The sequence below is a fragment of the Zalophus californianus genome, chromosome 2 (assembly GCF_009762305.2).
Source record: "Zalophus californianus isolate mZalCal1 chromosome 2, mZalCal1.pri.v2, whole genome shotgun sequence".
In the NCBI taxonomy this organism is placed as follows: domain Eukaryota; kingdom Metazoa; phylum Chordata; class Mammalia; order Carnivora; family Otariidae; genus Zalophus; species Zalophus californianus.
Genome location: NC_045596.1, coordinates 122,000,105 through 122,019,743, shown reverse-complemented (window position 1 = coordinate 122,019,743; position 19,639 = coordinate 122,000,105). Strand labels below are relative to the sequence as shown.

Sequence of the window (19,639 nt, the reverse complement as noted above, 5' to 3'; positions counted from 1 at the left end):
GCAGGGTGGGCCCTCAATCCAATACTGGTGTCCTTACAAGAAGAGGAGTCAGACCCAGAGGGAGAATGGCAGGTCGTGATGAGGCAGAGATTGGAGTGGTGCACAGACAAGCCGAGGAACACAAAGGCTTGCTGGCGGATATCACGGCTTGAAGAGCCAAAGAGGGATTCTCTGCTACAGATTTCAGAGGGAGACTGGACTTGCTTGATTTCACACTACGGTTTCCAGAACTGTGAAACAATAAATTTCTGTTGTTTTAAGCCACCCAGTTTGTGGTATTTTTTAGAGAGGCTGAGGAAACTAATACAACCCCAGAAAATCAAATTGTCTCTTTAAAATTTCAATTTCCATTGAAAATGGAAATTTCTGGGCCCCTGGGTGGCTCAGTTGGTTAAGTGACTGCCTTCGGCTCAGGTCATGATCCTGGAGTCCTGGGATGGAGTCCCGCACCAGACTCCCCGCTCGGCGGGGAGTCTGCTTCTCCCTCTGACCCTCCCCCCTCTCATGCTCTCTCTGTCTCATTCTTTCTCTCTCAAATAAATCAATAAAATCTTAAAAAAAAGAAATGGAAATTTCTAAATGTTGAGGCGCAGCAGCTAGTAAAGGCCCTTTTTACTGATGGAATCTCAGTTCTCTGTATTTTTGACTCTCCTCAGAATGTCCCCCTTCACCATCTTGCTCCAAGTGAAACCTGTCCTCTGATTCATGTTTCTGCTGCAGGCGTCTTTCATATCACTGAGCCTTGAAATGGGGTAAGGTGTCTCTCCCTCACCTCATTACCAATTCCAGATCATTTCCCATGCCTTCTTCATAAAATATTCTCATTCCTTTGAAGGTTATGCCAGTATGCCTATATCACCTGCTACCACTTCTTGCTGCAATTATCAGTAGAACCCCAGGTCACTCTCTCTGAGTCCAGAAAATGTTAGCACCTTCCCATTGTCTTCTTTTTAATAGTATGCTTAGACTAATTCTTGGTGTTTTTTAATATTCACATAATTGATCCTCCTAATACCCTGGTCTCTAAATTCTTCACCTCTTCTCCAGTAAGAATGCCTTCCACTTCATCTCAGCCAGTCACCCCTATAGTCGCACACACCCTTGACTTTATTATTGCCAATAACAGCATCCTTCCATGCTCCCCTTTTCAACTGTCTTCTCTTACTGACAGCCCTATATTTGTGACCTATTCCCCCAATTAAAAATTCTTCAAACTTGCTAGAATGGCCCGTTTATTTATCTCACCACCTTAACAAAGCCTCTGACCCACTCTACCCTCACTCCCTTACCCTCACATCCCATCTTACCTAGCCTAGATCTCATGGTCCATCATTATAATTACTGTATCGTGTATGCCATCAACCACCTTACTCATCTCTTACTGCTTCATATTTGCATGGCTAAGTGCCAGGCCTGCTTGAATCCAGCTCTATACCTTCCTGCATGTGTACCTGAACATGGCTGGAACACGCACTTGCGTGCTCACTGGTCTCATTTGAAATTCATGACAACTAACTTGCACCTGGTGATCCTACTGCCTTCCCCTAATTAATCCTTATTCCTACTCTCTAGAGAATCATTTCATACCTTCTCCTTGCTTCTCAAATCTCTGATGCCTCTTCTCTTTTTTCATCTAATCTAATGCAAAAAGAAAATTAGCCCATGAGGAAATTAGAAGTGATCAGAGAAATTTTATAAGATCCCACCTACCTGCATCTATATTCTTTGTCTTTTCTCCTGTTTCTATAGATAAACTGTATTTGCCCTCATCTAAGGCCAGTCCTTCCTGTTATCTCTTATTGCCTACTTAACAATATGATTCACACAGATTTCCCTCTTTCTCCTACATTATCAAATTTTCTATCTCTGCTGGATCATTTCTATTAACATATAAGTGTTCTGTAATATTACATATCTTAAAAATTAAATCTCACCTTATCCCACCTGCTATCCATTTCCATCCTCTGTTTTATAGCAAAATTACTCAAAAAAGTTATTTAAGCTTATTCATCACTCATTTAATAATAAGTATTGAGTTCTTCCTGTATGCTAGGCACTTTCTTCCAAGGATATAGCAGTGAGCAAAAAGATACATCTTTGCTCTTGTGGAGGTTATATACTAGTAGAAAGAAACAGCCAACAAATAAGTGAAAATATAATTGTATAAGATGAGTGATACATACTAAAGAGAAAAATAAAGTGAGGAGAGGAGTAAGAAGTGCCAGAATGGGTTGGGAAAATTGCTGTTTTAAATAGGGCAGTCAAGAGTGGGACTCACTGAGAAAATAATATTTGAGCAAAGGCCTGGAGGAGATAAGGGAGACTTCTGATGCCTTCTGATGGTAGAGTGTTCCAGGTGGAAGGAACCGCAAGTGGAAAAGTCCTGAGAGTGTGCATGGTGTCCTTAAGGAGTAGCGAGCAGGCCAGTGTGGCTAGAATGCAGTGAGCAAGGAGGAGAGTAGATGGAGATGAAGCCAGAGTCATAGTAGGAGCCAAATGATGTAGGACCTTAAAGTCCTTTGTTAAGGACTTTGAATTTTAATTTGAGAGAGACAGGAAACCATTAGGAGAGTTTTGATAAGAGAATGGCATGTTCTGCCATACCTTTCCAAAGGATGATTCTGGATGCTGGGTTGAGAATAGATTGTTAGGAGATAATGGTGGAGACAGGAAGAGCAATTAGAAAGCTAGTGCAGCATCCTGGCAAGAGATGGTTTAGCTTGGACCAAGGTGGTTGAGTAAATCTGGTGGGAAGTAGTTGGAAGTAGAACTTGAAAGAATTGAAAGATTGAATAAAGGTTATGAGGGAACAGAAGAGTCAAGGATGATGAAGTCTGTGCAACTGGAAGGATGGAGTTACCATTTACTAAGATAGAGAAGACTGTACGGTTGAGCAGGTTAAAGGAACTCATAAGGAGTTCAGTATTGCACATATTTGGATAAAGATGTCTTTGAGACATCCAAGTAGAGAAGTCAAGTAAGCGGTTGACTATATGAGTCTGGAATTCAGGGGAGAGGTCTGGATAAGAGATACACGTTTGGGAGAGGTCAGCATAGAAATGGATTTGAAGTTAGATAGAAAGAGATTATTACCAAGAGAGAATAGAGAAGGAAAGATACCAGTGGACTGTCTTCTGGGACATCCTAATATTGAGAAGTCAGCAAAGACTATCAAGGATTTCCACTTTGCTTAGGAAGAACACCAAAAGGTTTTGGTGTCCTAGAAGCTATTAGAGAATGTGTTTCAGAAAGGGGAGAGTGGTCAGCTACCTCAAATGGTAGTAATAGTTCAGATAAAATGAAGTCTGAGAATCAACCACTGGTTTTAACAAGATGGAGGTCACTGAGAACCCGAACAAGAGCTATTTCAGCAGAGTTGTGGAGGTTAATACCTAAAGTCAGTTCAAGAATGAATGAAAAAGAGTTAAAGACAGTGATAATCACTCACTCTTTGGAGGCATTCTGCTATAAAGGATGCAGAAAATGGGAGAGCAACAAAGTTAATGTAGGATCTATTTTTAAGTTGGGAAAATTATTAGGATATTTGTATTGATAGATTAATTCAGTTAGAGAAGAAACAATTCATACAGAAAAAAGAAGGGAAAATTTGTCAACCCATGTCCTTGAGTAGGAGAAAGAAGGTGAGCTCTAGTGCACAAAGGGAGAGTGTGGCCTCCTAAGCACAGATAGTTCATCCATCGTAATAGGAGGGAAACCATGGTATAAGGGCAAAGATGCAAGTAAATTCGTTCATGTAACTATAGGAACCTCTTATGATTGTATTTTCCCAGTGAAATGGCAAGTGAAGTTAGGGGTGGAGGACAAAAAAAGGCAAGAAGGTTTTGGAGATTTGTTGAAAGAGGCAAAGATAAGAAATAGTTCTGTGGGAGAGTGCATGGACTGGGCAAAGATAGTAAGATGCTCTAACAGCACCAAGAACCATCCTGGGTCTTTACACTTGGCATTGGCTCAAGCTGGATTTTTCCCCTCAGATATCCACATGGCTCTCTCCTTCACTTTCATCTCTGGTCTCCAATCAAATGTCATTTTAGGAGAGAATCCTTTCCTAACTACTTCAGGTGGAACAATATATCCTTTCTCCACCAATCTCTCCCCACCTACCATCCTTAATTGTTCCCTTTAGCATTTATTATCACATGATATTTTCATCATTTGTTAGTCTGTTTATTCTCTGTCTTCCCGACTAGAACATAAGCATCACAGAAGAGCAGAGACTTTATCTGTTTTGGTCACTGTTGTAACCCCAATGCCAAAAATAGTGCCAATCCATGGAAGCCACTCAAAAACATTTTTTGAATGGATGGTTGGTAAAGGAAAATGTTTCTGTATCCACAGCACTTCTGACACCAAATATGTGTGGTTTCCACTACCAAGCAATTCTCCAGTTTTCTGTGGGTACCAAGTGGGTGTCCTGCAGTTTTGACACTGCACAGAGTTAGCACAGACCCCACAGGTAAGGGGCTCAGTCCCACAAGTCTGCCCCCCATCTCCAGCACTAATGGCGAGTAGTGGATTTCCAGGGTACCCATACTTCTGTCTGACTTGGCTTCAACTCAGGGGATCCCATGACCTCTCTCCCCAGGTTCGATAATTTGCTATTATGGCTCAGAGAACCCAGGGAAACATTTACTTCCTATTACCAGTTTACTATAAATGATATTCTAAGGAATACCTGGAGTCCCAGGATCGAGCTGTGCATCGGGCTCCCTCCTTGATTCCTCCCCCTGGCTCATGTTTGTTATTTATCTCTCTCTCTCTTTCTCAAATAAATAAATAAAAATCTTAAAAAAAATTAAAAGAATACAGAATGCCAGATGCAGAGGTACATAGGGCAAGGTCTATAAGGGTCCCAAATGCAGGATCTTATATCCCCCATGCAGTTTAGGGTATACTAACCACCTGCATGTGGATCATTCCCCAGTCCAGGAACTCTCCAAATCCTCTGTGCCAGGAATTGCGGACAAAACCCAAATATTATAGTAAAAGATACTCCTATCACCCCTGTGACTCAGGAAGTTACAAAGTTTTGGAAGTTCTATGTCAAGATGAAGACCGAATATATTCTATTTCTTACTGTCTCACATCTCAGATGGACAGATGAACGAATGCATCTGTCCAAAGAGCTGGCTTAGGACTACTTTAAGATTGGTATTTCCTTGTTACTTGCTCTACCTTTGGGCATTTGTTCCTTTATTATAAAGCCATTTTGAAGGCACTGGCTTCACTTTCCCTCACAGTCTGTGTGTAGAGAGGTAGCATGGTATGGTGAGAAGGCATAACATTTTGGTTCAGCCTGCAGCCATATTGTTGTGTAACAGTGGATTTTCCTTAATCCTTCTCAGCTTCAGTTTTTTCCTCTATAAAATGAGGATTATGATAAGATGAAATGAGTTAACTTATGTGAAAGCATGCTGTGAGCTATATAAAGAACCATGCAAGTGCTAATTATTTACATTTGACGCTTTAGAAAGGAAAATAGAAAATAATTCCAGGAAGGATGTCAAGATTCTGTAGAAATGCTTATCTGAGATGCAGCAACAGTCCAACTAGCCCAGCCCTTAATGGTGGGCTGAGCCTTAAAACTTAACCTTTAAGATTCTACAATCACTTATAGTCTATAATCTTATAATCTATATGTAAATAAATCCAGTGTTTACTGTGGCTGACTGTGAGAGCAGTAAAACTTTTCCTGAAATATCACCATTTGTTCCTAAGATTCAAAATGCTTTTACATATACTACCTCGATTTTCTTGATAATATACCACTGATACTGGCAGGGGCGGAAATTATTGTCTTTATGTTATCAGTAGATATGCACCAGTCCATGGAGTTCTATCGTAAGGATAAATTAAGCCTTGCCCAGCTTTAAAAACTGCACTTATACATTCATTACTTGGAATTCCATATTAATTTTCCTTACAAAGCAATGTTACAAGCGGTAAGCATCCACTAGATTTGAAGTTCTGCCAGGCCAGGAATCAGGCATGCCTTATTCATTACCTTATCGCCAATGCCAAATACTCAATAAATATTTGTTGGAAGGAGCGGAATAGAAAGGTGGGTGACTAGTGAATGATTAGAGTGGTTCAGATGATAAATGAATGGTTAGAAGGTTAGGGTCTCAGCCTGCTGCATAAAATCTTACCTTGTATTTACTATGAGAAAGAATTTACAGGTTTTTTTCAATAATATTAAGGAAAACATCCCTTCTTTTATTCAGTGTTTGAATGCCTACTGTGCACTGTGAATATCACAAAGATGAATCTGACATTGATCCTTCTCTCAGAGAATTTATGGTTTATTAGAGAAAATAGAATACATTCATAGATAATTAAAATCTAAGCCAGAAATTGTAAGTATCACAAGTATCAAAATATTTCAAAGGAGATTACTAAAATAGAAGACATTTCATTTAATAGAAGAAGTTGGGGGGGTGGTTTACAGAGAATTTTGTGCTGAAAGGAAACTTAATTTGAGGAAAAAGAGAAGGTTAGGAGGAAACTTCTGAGGTTTCTCAAAGGATCTCCTGCTTACCTCAGAGTTTTTCATTTGCATGGCTCTGATTCTGTTATGTCTGACATCACTTCAAAAGTTGCCATGTCTTTCCTTTGATATGGTTGTTGCCCAGCCATTATTATAGTCTTTGTGCAACAGCCAATGGTAGAGAACGCTGAGGGAGAGAGATTTTAGAGCTGAACTGGAATGGAGTGTGGTAGTTAAGATGAAGAGGGCAGAGCGTTGAGTTCAACACTTAGGCAGTGAGGTCAGCCCGTGGGGTTTGAAATCTGAGTAAACCGCACTGGGAAGGTCCATCGGGCAGTGTGAAGCTCCTGCTTCTGTGGACTCCTGCTCCCCTGAAGCCTTCTGAGCTACTACCCCACAGCATCTAACCAGCCCCATCTTGCTTACTCTGGGGGATGAAAGGAAACAGTGTGAACTTACTTCCTCTGAGAGTTAAGACAAAGGGCGGAGATAACAATGTTTATAGCATAGAATAGGTCCGTCTAATTCAATGCAATTGTGAGCTGAAGAAGTCGTATATTAGAGACCATGTTCATGGTATCAAACTTCATAAATCTGTGGACCACCAATATATTTAAATAAGTTTATGCTTGGCAGGGTAAGGTCAATAACACTTTGAGCTTGTGCTATTCAAACGACAGATCAAGGCCTTGCTTCCACCCTAGCCATAAAGGTCATTGAACATCAAGGCATCTGGAAACATGCAGGGTCCAAACTTTGACCACTGCTGATAGTCATGTCCTCAGGGTCATAGATCAGACCATCTTCATATATGGGGATGATCACATCAATACCTTAGGATATTTGATAAACATTCACCTCCACACTTACCCATTCAGCAGCATGTAAGCACCCCTTAAGTGAGAGCACCACTAGCTCTGCTATGCTATCACTTGATTGGTTATGACTTGACTTCTTAGGAACCCAGCCTATCTTCAAGAAGGTATTTATAAGGCATTATAATAATTAGACATATATACACACACACACCCAAGCACGGATGTACACTCATATGCACGCACACCAGGCTGTTTCTGGACTAACTCTGTGTTCCATTGGTGTGACTGTCTCTTCTGTTACTTTCCATTTCAGTGGTTCTTAAATTCAATAGGCTTGAATTCCCACCATACTGTATAAGAAACCTTGTTTTTCAGGGAGGAGAGGGGGAAGTGGGAGGAGAGGGGGAAGTGGGTGGAGAGGTAGAATAATTTTTATCAAGTAGCTATAATATGTACTTTATAGGTAATCCCACGACTCCCTTTAGACATATTATCCTCACTTTGTATGAGAAAACTTAGACTCAAAGAGGTTTAATAACTCACTGGAGGCTGTGCAACTAGTAAAGAACACAAGGGACTTTCAGCCAGGCTCTGTGTCCCCTTCAATGTTCCTTTCCAAGTTATGCTTTCAAAGCATGCCTCTTAGGAGACACAGTTTATTTTAAGACAGATGACCAGCACTCAATTATTATTTCTTGACCATGGATATTGTAGGTAACATAGGGAAGACAAAAAAGAAAAAGGCATAATTCTTGTCTTGAAGAAACTTAAGGCTTACTTGGGTAAACAAGAACAAAGAACACGGGAGGAATTTAGAGGAAAAAATTCACTGCTAACCTACACGGTTCAGATTACATGGTTCAAGAGTTCATGTTAGAGAGAAAGCCAGGGTGGGGGAGAGAGCTCAGTGGCAGCTTTCGAGGCTACAATCATCATTAGTTTCCCTAGTAATTGGCCATCTGTGATAGAAAATTATTGCACTTTTAATCCCATCAATATAAACAGAAACAATGAATACAGCCATTAGTGTCATGTACAATACTCTGATTATTTTTTATAATATGTTCCCAATGATAGTTGCATAACTGATGGTCACACACGTGTGTGATGTACAAAGTGGTAAAACAGAAAGCACTTAAAGAGAAACTAGCCATTTGACTGCCCCAGTTGCTTCACACTGAACCAGTCTCTCCACCGTGTGCCCAAGAGCATTCCTAAAGCCAGCGAAGACAAATCGCCTCCTCTTCAACCTGAGAGTAGCTTATCTTTGGGCTGATGTGACTATCTCTTCTGTTACTTTCCATTTCAGTGGTTCTTAAATTCAATAGGCTTGAATTCCCACCATACTGTATAAGAAACCTTGTTTTTCAGGGAGGAGAGGGGGAAGTGGGAGGAGAGGTAGAATAATTTTTATCAAGTAGCTATGATATGTACTTTATAGGTAATCCCATGACTCCCTTTAGACATATTATCCTCACTTTGTATGAGAAATCACTCAGAAATGGTTCTCACACAGAGAGAATTTCGTAAAGCAAAATAATGTGTGGAGTCTTTTGTAAGTGGTCATGCCAAGACTCCCTCTAGATCTTACTGCACCATAGTGGGTGAGGGGGAGCACCTCGTAAGCCATTTTCAAATGCTCCAGAGGTGACACTGATAAACCCCTTCTCCCTTTTCAGGACCCCTGGCCCAGAGAGGCCAACGCCACTGCTGGTCTGGGACTTCTCAGACTTAACTCAAGGGGGCAGTGACGCTGGATGAAAGCCAGGCTTTTGCTTTGCTCCTTGGTTCCCTCCCCAGCACCACCTGCTGCTCCTGGTGCTCCCTGAGCAGGTAGGGTCTGGCCAGAGCGAAAAGGACACTCCTTCCTTATGCCACTCTTGTCCTTTGGCCCCCAGGCTTAGAGCACTCTTCTGGGGGAACTTAAATGTTTGCTCCACTTAAGGGACTGTTTGGCAACAGTAGACTCTTCGGGTCCCGAACCAGATTGACGGGACCAAATTCTGTGGTCAGGGAATTAGAAGCAATGTTTGTTCCTAGATACCTCTGAGTATCTCTCTTTCCAGCCCTCCGTGTCCTGGAAGCCCATCTCCCCACAGCTTTTCTCTTCGGGTTATGATAAGCCAATTTATAGATCATTTGGGCACATTCCACTAAATATCCTGTGTGGTCTGAGTAACCAGAATTTACAATTGCACATAGTTTGCATCAGTTATTGGAAGGTAATCTTGTGTTTTAAATTAGCATATCACAAAAGGAAATGTTTTACATAATTTTTTATCTTTAAAAAATTATTAAAAGTCTATTTTGTTCGTTACCTCTCAAAGAAAGAAAAATACCATGCATCTAGATATAAAAAGGCTCATTTCCTCTACTAAGTATATACCTTCCATACAGTAACCCAATTTTAGTTTTATACATGCAGCTGAATCGATATGGGTGTTTAACAATCATTTTAATTTTGATAAAAATCGTAGTCATTTTTACATTGAGCCTGTCAGCTGGTGTACATTTAAGTCATTGATTTTGTGTAAGTAATCAATGTAGTTTGCATGTTTCCCTGTGAGAGAAGGGGCAGCAGGAATGAAAGAAAAGCTGAACTGTAGTTTCTAGGGAAAGATGGAAATCTAGAAGGATTTGGGGAATCGGGGCCTGGGGACACTTTCCCTTATTCTGTCTGAATGCTTGTCTTTGTGACAGGAAATAGACAGGTGTTTGTGAATGTGTCTGTGTAGGGGTACAAGAAAGTTTGAGCCGTAGTAAGTGAGCCCCCTCCTTTTTCCCCCTCCCCAGGGCTGGGCTCTGCGGGCCACGGGGGAGGATGGAAATTGGGCAGGAAGTGAACAAATCCTGCTCTGTATCTGAAGCAGCTTCTTCCTGATTTTCTCACAGAAGAGATTTACCATTCATCACTCTACAGTATAAACTGTAAATATCTGTTCTTATATTTTTCCTGAACGTGGCGCTAATGAAAGCAAAGACCAATCACCAAGGGTGAATTATTTAATACAATAATGTTTTAATAGCTGAGAAGAGACGCGAATAGTAGAGACGCCTGTGGCTAATGGATTTCCCTGGTAGGAGATAAAAAGGCTGATTATACAGCAGAGCAAGCAAAGACCTGGTGCATTAATGACAATTTACAGGTCAGCTCACTTACAGAAGTGATTTAAAACACACCATCTGTTTTCTAACTGTCGGTTGATAACTATGATTTTACAGACAGTCAGCATCTCCATCAAGAAGTGTTACTTATTTGTCTTTCTGAGTCTTGGTCAACCCTATAATATTTTACCTGCTGGACCCCCAGATTCTTTCCAAATCAAACAGTTTCTAAACTGAATGGATTGCTAACAGTCAGTTCTGCTTCTATTCAGCCGTTTTCTACCAGGTTAGAAAATTAAGTCCCAGTGCCCTATGACATCCATTGTATGTATTGGATTAACTCTTTCTGATGCGTTTACTCTGGTACTGGCTAGGTATCATCCTTGACAGACAATAATTTTCTGTGTTCTGTGGCTCAGATCTGGAACCCCACTTGAGAAAGGCTGCATCAACTACTACTTAACAAATTTCTCCCTACCCCTCCTTTTTCTTTCTCCTCCTCTTCTTGCTTCTGCCTGCCTTCCAGTTCCCCATCTCCCATTTACATTCAGGCACCACACACACACACACACACACACACACACACACACACACACTCTCTCTCTCTCTCTCTCTCTCTCTCTCTCTCTCTCTCTCCCCTTCTCTTGCTCTCACATAGGCAAGAAAGGGGGAGCCCAGCTTTGGCTTCCATTCTGCCCCCTTCTCCATTTCACTGCTCTGTACCTTTGTAATGATATGCAGTAGAGTGTAAAAATTAAGTATGAGGGCTGTGAAGTGACTCTTCCAGGTTTAGATCCTGGCTCTGTCATTCTCTAGCTAGTGACCTTGTCCAACTGTTCTGTGCCGCTGTTGCCATATATGAAAATACGGGTACTAGAAAGACCTACCTGAAGGAGTTGCTGCGAGGATTAAATTATTTGACACACGTTAAGCATTTAGAGCAGTGTCTGGCACACAGAGAGTACACAATAAAAGTTGTCATTATTGTAATTATAGGAGATGGTTGGGAGGCCAGGCAACTGATCCTTTCCTAGGGTCTGTAAATTAAGCAGGGCTTTTTAACTTACTTGTAAGTTGGAAGGATAGAAAGAAAAGAAAACTTTGTCAGGCCTCTTTTTCTACCTATGCATTGTAGACATTCATTAATTGAACTCACAGTTGTTGAATACCTAGAATGTATTGGATGAGTGATTCTCAAAGGGTGAACCCTAGCTCAGCAGCGTCAATGGTGTCATATTAGAAATGCAAATTCTCGGGGCGACTGGGTGGTTCAGTCATGTTAAGTGTCTGCCTTTGGCTCAGGTCATGACCCCAGGGTCCTGGGATCGAGCCCCGCATCAGGCTCCCTGCTCCGCGGGGAACCTGCTTCTCCCTCTCCCACTCCCCCTGCTTGTGTTCCTGCTCTCGCTGTCTCTCTCTCTGTCAAATAAATTTAAAAATCTTAAAAAAAAAAAAGAAGTGCAAATTCTTGACATCCTCCCGATCCTTCTCTGAAGGTGGGACCAAGCAGTCTGTGTTTTAAGAAGCCCTGCAGATGTTTCTGGTGTGCTAAAGTTTGAGAAACACTGCCCTAGATGTAAAATGCAGTTAATCTGCTGGGCATTGGGAATATAGACATGAATAAGACTCTGTCCCTGACCTTCTGGAACATATAGTTTACTGAGAGACAGATTTGTACACAAGAGCAACCAAGGATTTTGAGAGGAACGGTAGAAATGCAGAGCCACAATAGAAGCCAAGTCTGAATTTCAGGAGGAGGGTTTGGAAAGAATTTCTAAAGCGATCGTTGAACTAACTCTTAGACAAAGACTAGAACTTTTCCAGGTATAAGTGGGGGGAAAGCGTTCTATGGAAAGGAACACATATGCACTTGGTGACGGGTGGACATGCACACACACCTCAACTTTTTTTTTTTAATCTTTAAAAAAATTGTTTTGAGAGAGAAAGAGAGAGAGCTCGAGCAGGGGGAAGAGGGGGAGAGGGAGAGAGAGAACCCCAAGCAGGCTCCATGCTCAGCACAGAGCCTGACACGGGTCAGTCTCACGACCCTGAGATCATGACCTGAGCGGAAATCAAGAGTCAGACGCTTAACTGACTGAGCCACCCAGGCGCCCCCACACCTCAACTTTTAAAAAGCAACTCCTGGAGAGGAGGGGTTTTGTGTTTTGTTTGTTCGCTGTTGGATTCCCAATGCCTAAAACATGCTCCTGGCTCACAGGAAGCACTGGTAACAATTTGAATGATTAAACACAAAGGTCCTAAGTCTCCACATATTTAATTTTCACTGAAACTTTTCTTCTCAGCATGATATTAAAACAAACAGACCTAATTGTGAGTTCTGTGCTTTAAAGCATCATATTCCTCAAAGAAATTAGCCAGTGACCAGATTGTTCATTTAACACAGTGTATCTTAAAATATGGGTTTGGCAATATGAGACTGTCCCCTTTAAATCTGCCAGGATAGCTCAATGAAGCCCAGAGCCCTGGATTGATACATACTTATCCCAAACCTGCAACTCTATCCAAAGGTACAAATTATTGATGCTTCTTATAAGCACATTGGTCTTTACAATAGAAACCCTGACAGGTTCTTCATTAAAATGTGAAGAACCAAATATCCCAGGCAGCATATTTCCTTCTGCTTTAGCTAAAATCAACTCTGCATACAAAATCATCAGGTTTGGTACTTTTCTGGTCATGTTCTCATATGTCACCCTATGCCAGATGCTTGCTCTTCTTTATTCTGGATGCCAAGGCGTACTTCATAGCGTCAGATACTTCCCCAAGGGTATCTCTGCATCTTTGCACTGACCACACCGACAGGTCTGGTTGTTGATTGAAAAGAAAGGACTTAATGCCAAATTAGACCTCAGAACTGAGATTTCCTTCCTTTCAGAGCCACCTCTAAGGGAGCCATCCTACAGGATTTCCTTCCCACCATCACCGCATACCTAGTCTGGTGTCATGTACCCTGTTAATTATATCCCTGGCCAGCTTGCTCTGGCCTCTGATCTGATAAAGCGGGGGGCTCCTCTAACCCATGTTCCTAATCAAGTGGACCAGAGATCATAGGCGTTTTAGAGAACAAAGGGACTTTGGAGATCACTTCTAGGAACACAAGCCTTCTAAACATTGAACATGCAGTAAAATAAGATAAAAACACAGAGGGAGGCAAACCGTCAGAGACTCTTTTTTTTTTTTTTTAAGATTTTTTATTTATTTATTTGAGAGAGAGAGAATGAGAGATAGAAAGCACGAGAGGGAAGAGGGTCAGAGGGAGAAGCAGACTCCCCGCCGAGCAGGGAGCCCGATGGAGCCCGATGCGGGACTCGATCCCGGGACTCCAGGATCATGACCTGAGCCAAAGGCAGTCGCTTAACCAACTGAGCCACCCAGGCGCGTCAGAGACTCTTAACTCTAGGGAACAAAGTGAGGGTTGCTGGGGAGGGGCTGGGGTAATTGGGTGATGGGCATTAAGGAGAGCACTTGATGTAATGAGTGCTGGGTGTTATATGCAACTGAGGAATCACCAAATTCTGCCCCTGTAACTAATAATACGCTGTATGTTAACTAAATTGAATTTAAATAAAAATTTTAAAAAAACATTGAACATGCAAATGGTCTATTGTGTGATGGATGGAGAAGTTAAAATAGATAAAAATTTTAAAACCAAAGTTGACATGAATTTTCCTTTACTTCTCTTATCCCCAAATGCAATCTTTTAGATAGACTTGGGATTAAAAATAGCTCCCAAATTAACTTAATAAATGATGTTTTAACTTTTCTATTTGATCTCTGGCGTTATTGCTCTTCAACAATACTTTTTGGTTAAACAACCAAGCCTTCCAGTGTAGGAGAACTACTATCACAGAGTAGATTTGGCTAAAGAGTTGCCTAAATATGTTTGAGAAGCAAGGCCAATTTCACATCATAGTGCAAATATCAGAGGTGTTAATTACAAGTCATTTCTCCCTGGACCTCAGTTTTCACATCTTTAAAAAGAGGGAATGGGACTCCAAATCTCTTCCAGGGTTAGGACTCTATTCAGTTTTAGGTCTTCCCCTCCAGAGCAGCTTTAAGGAGCTAGGGAAGGGCTATGGAGGAGAACTGAGGGCACAGAACATGCATAGTCACCCTCACTCTGCTTCTTACACACACGGGCGCGCACACACACATATCCTTTACGTGCTTCTCATCATGTTTAGATGCCTTTTGTTTCTAGGTGCATATTAGAATTAATTGTGTTGCTAGTGATAAACAAGCAGTGAAAAAATAATACCAAGTGACTGTATAACACCACCTGAATGTAAGAGGATTTTTTTAAAAGATTTTGTTTATTTATTTGAGAGGGAGAGAGAGAGAGCACGAGCAGGGGGGCAGAGGGAGAGGGAGAAGCAGACTCCCCACTGAGCAAGGAGCCCAATGTAGGACTCAATCCCAGGACCCTGGGATCATGACGTGAGCCAAAGGCAGATGCTCAACCACCTGAGCCACCCAGGCGCCCCCTAAGAGGTTTTTAAAATATACTTCAGTTTTGTATTTTTGTAACTTTAGAAAAAAGTAGGGATACGATTTTGAATAAGAGTTTGGCACATTTTAGCTCAGTATATGTACAAATTACTTCATTTGTTCATTGTGCCCAGCCTTATTATCTGCAAACTTATTCTCTCTGCCAGGTGTTAGGTTAAACATTGGGCTTACAGAGGGACTATAGCTTGATATGGTTATTCATTAAAACGTCTTAAAGACACATTAAATAACAGTAGAGTTGAGATAGAAAGGGGAACAGAGGGGCACCTGGGTGGCCCCTCTGCCCCCCTGCTTGTGCTCTCTCTCGGTCTCTCTCTCTGTCAAATAAATAAAATCTTTAAAAAGGAGGCGGGTGAGGGGGACAGAAATATGTGAGATTACCCATGAGATTCCAGAAAGGAATTGACAGCTTTTACTTGAAGGTTATCACCCGGAATCCTCTTGCCTCTCTCCAAAACATTGTGAACCTTTTGGATTGAGCATTGAGCTGAACGTTTTTGAATTTGAAAACTTTATCTTTCTATTCATTTGTGCCTCGATTTCTCTGTAAAATATGCATTTTAAAATTTTTAGTTCTTACCTCAGGAGCATCCTTAGGGTTACTGTTTGTGGAAAGAAACATATATTTGTTAAACGCCTTACACTTCAAAGACATTGTTGTTCTAAAATAGGGTGTGATTATTAGCTTTTAATACTTTGGCTTTGCATAAAAAGAAACATCTAACAACCATGTAGCATTTAACACACCAGGAATCCTATGTGTTCACATTTCTGTTCACAGTTTCGCTTTTTCTGTTTGTCTTTCTTCATTTCTTTAGTTTATATTGGTTATGGAGCAAAAAAGGTGGAGGCTACAATTTTTATGAGTTAAACTCACAGCCAGTGGTCAGTGCTAAAGCTAGTATGAAGTGAATGCAAGCCACTGAGGGGGAGGACATACATTCTTGGCATCTTGAGTGCATGTAGATGCACTGAGGGGCTGAGGCTAGGGCTGAGGATGGGGGCAGAACTTTATAAAATACATCAGGGTGTAGGAAAGATTTTGGTAAGCTGGCTCATGCAGGAATTGGAAATCAGTGAAAACACTGATCCCACATCATTTCATTCTGAACTATTGACTTCACTTATCTAAAGATTTCATTTATTTTATTTAACATTCAGTGCCCTCCGTCACCACTCCCTTCAGGTCTTTCACAAATTGTCTTCCAAAAGGTACTTCCAAGTTTAATTAAACTTAGGTAAATATGAAAATTGAGGTTTGGTCTGCAGGGGAAGGGTGCAAGTTAAGTTTCAAGTTCTAGGGAGATCATTACTGATGACTTGGAAGAACCTGACTGCAAAAGGGACTCATAAAAGAGATAAACATCTCTGGAGCAGGCTATTGCTTGTCCAGAGAGGTTTGAAAACCAGAAGGAGGTTTTGAAAGCCATTAACAAGTTAATAGGAAACCTGCATTTCTTGGTGGTTGAGACTAACTTGAGTGTGGGGCTGTGTTTATAGGCAAACACTACCTGTGCTCCCAGCAGTAGAATCTTTATGAAGCTGAGATTGCAATTGTTAGTGAAAACGAACCAAAAAATGAGGAGGGAGGAAAAAATAGGAATTATGAGCAGTGTCAAAACATACACATTTAGAAGAGATATATTGATTGACATTTTAGGTTGAAAAATAATGATGTTTCAGGAATTCCCATTTCCTAGATTTTGTGTATGAATAAATTTTAAAGGTATATGAGATTCATTGCCTTTGTTGTGATGGAGTAGAAGAGTTAGAAACTATTTCATTTGCGTAAATGAAAATATGATCTTGAGAAGACAATGATGAGACACCCTTGTTTGTTTTAGGGATCTGCAGACAGGACAAAGAGAAAAGCACACAAACTATGAGTATAGGTGAAATATCACGCCATATGATTATGAACAGTATGAACACAGAATAAATAACTTTACTAGCAGAAATATAGTTAATAATAAGCAATGTAAGTTAATTGCAAAGCCATAGTTATCATTTTTCCTCAATGGTAGTTCCCCATAAAAATTAAGTGATAAAGTACCTTAGTCTATTTGGTGCTAAATTCATTTATTTATTTAAAGATTTTATCTATCTATGTGAGAGAGAGAGAATGAGAGACAGAGAGCATGAGAGGGAAGAGGGTCAGAGGGAGAAGAAGACTCCCTGCCAAGCAGGGAGCCCGACGTGGGACTCGATCCCGGGACTCCAGGATCATGACCTGAGCCGAAGGCAGGTGCTTAACCGACTGAGCCACCCAGGTGCCCTGGTGCTAAATTTAGAAAAAAAGTAACTTCACTTGGTCTTTGTATATAGCTACCAAGTTTTTGGTGCCTGTGAGAGAATTCATGTATAGTATCATTTAATTAACAGCAATATTTGATAACTGACTCAGAGTAATTCTAACTCCTCTTACCTTCTTGCTTTGCAGCTTGGCTCGTCCTCTTCTGTGCCTTTTACATCTATTTTTTCTCAGCTTTTTATGACTGTTGTGGTTCCTCTCATTATTGGACAGGTAAGGTCTCCAATTTTATCTGCTGTTTTGTTTTTTTTTTTTCTTTTGTGAGTCAAATTGTGAATTCCGATATAATGTCAGGACAATTGAGAGAAAAGATAGAGAAAAAGACATTTAAAAGAAAACATAAAAGACTGTGAAACACCAGGTTTCATCCATCACCATAGTCCCACCTTTTTATTTTTTGATTTCATATCAATCTGCTTTGCAGATAGCTTTACATGGGGATGCCTGCATAGAATCTTGATTTTTTTAATTTATTATCTGTACTTCGTGGCCATGTCGGTAGCTTAAAAAAAATACCTAGCAAATCATTTCCTTATTCTGTTCCTTCTGATAAAGTCTCAGCATTATGACTGTTGTTGGGAACAAGCATCTAGCTGGCTGGCTTCTTCATGGACCCCTTCAGTAGCTGTGATCATATTTGTGATCATGTCATTAATAAAATGAACACTTAATTCTATTAGCTCTTAAAATTAGATCTTAGAAAATTTAGTTTCCTTTATCATTCTTATTGAATTAGACTAATGGGAGAAATTCTTATATTTAACTTCTTATAGCAGGTTAATAAGCACATAATTGAATTATAACATACAAATGTAAAAACACAGGGACGGGGCACAGAATTGTGCCGCTAAGTTGAGTGAGTCTTAGAGAAATAGTGTATCAGGACGGTTGAGAGCACGGATGTTGGTTAAGGAGCAACGAGACTCTAGTTCTGAGTTTACCTTTTGTTTGCTGTGTGACTTTGGGCAAGTCATTTGATCTCCTTAGCTCCAGGGTTATAATTTACCAAATTGTATAGTGATAGCACCTATCTCAGAGAGGAGTTGTGAAGATTAATTTAAATGTGGATGCAGATGAAGTTTTTGTCATCACAGAGCCTGCCACAGGTAAGTGCTCTATAGTGTCTATCATCATCATTTTCAAATTCCCTGTAAATACTAAATGAGAAGCAACTCTTTGAAATAGAAAATAGAAAAAAAATTATGTCTATGTACATATTACAGGTATATACATATAATATTTACACACCGTCTTAGGCTTGGTCCTCTGGGAAAGAGAGTGTGAGACAGAGGTTTCTGTGCAGGAAGTTTCCTCGAGGAGTGCCCTTGGGGTGAACACCTTTGGGAAGTAAGAAAAGTAGGATGGGGAGAAGGTACAGGACAGCGTAGTTCCAGCAAAGTCTTCTACCTGCGCTGACCCCTCAGAATCATCCCATCGAAGACCAGAGTCTTGCAGACTCTTGCACTGACCTCCCCGTGAGAGGTATGATCTTGGGAGAGTCTGCTGTCTTAGTAGCAATTCCCAGAGAGGAACACAACCGGGGTCTCTGGGACAACCAACATGCCCGGCAGGTGTGGGACTGAACACCTCATTGCAGGTGGCACGCCACGGCATCCGCTACATGTCTCCCACTTTTTTTTTTTATTTTAATGTTATCCTTAGAAAACGGACTAAATTTAGGATAAGAGGGAAGGATTTAAAGGTACTCAAAGAATACCATTTAATTAAATGTACAACGATACTTGGAAAAATACTTCCCCTACAGTGCTGCTCACATCAGGTGTTCTGGCTAAACATTATGTCCCTTGCCTCTCTAACCTCTTTGCCACTTTCCTACACTCTCGCCTCCCTGGCTTTTTTCAATTCCTGCTTAATTTTTCTGTTTAGAGTATCTTTCCATCTACCCTCCCACCCCAACTCATTGTTCATGTGACTCTTTAATTTATACCTTCTTTGAACCACCTGTCTAAAGTATGTTTCCCTGGTTGTTCTTTATTGTAGCACCTTGATTCCTTTCTTGGCCTTTGCTACAATGTATACTTATCTTTTGCTTGCTTGTGACCTGTTTGTCTCCCCCATTAGACTGTAAGCTTCACGAGTACAGGAACCATATTTGTTTTGTTTACCATTACATAACCAGGTGATAGGCACCCAATAATAATGTATGGAATGGGTGAGTGAGGGAATGAATGGGTGAGTTCTATATCAGTAAGGGAAATGCTGTCTTACGGAGGCATAACAGAACCTACCTGCCCTTCTCAGCTCTAGACGGTTTAAGCTGTGGTTACTATTAGTTTAAACCCATACTTATTTTCTTGGTTCTGAAAATAATTCCATATAACTGAAGGCTCACACATTCTTTTCTTAGTG

The 19,639-nt window shown here is 40.8% G+C and overlaps 1 protein-coding gene across 10 annotated transcripts in view; it reads left to right on the top strand.

The window, feature by feature from the left end:
• Positions 1-19,639, top strand: part of SLC10A7 (solute carrier family 10 member 7) — a 282,178-nt gene that overhangs the window by 189,549 nt on the left and 72,990 nt on the right. For all 10 annotated transcript variants that reach the window (XM_027598365.2, XM_027598359.2, XM_027598358.2 and 7 more), the window contains one exon: positions 17,399-17,482. In XM_027598365.2, the coding sequence (XP_027454166.1) occupies positions 17,399-17,482 (84 nt within the window). The remainder of the gene's footprint in view (positions 1-17,398; positions 17,483-19,639) is intronic.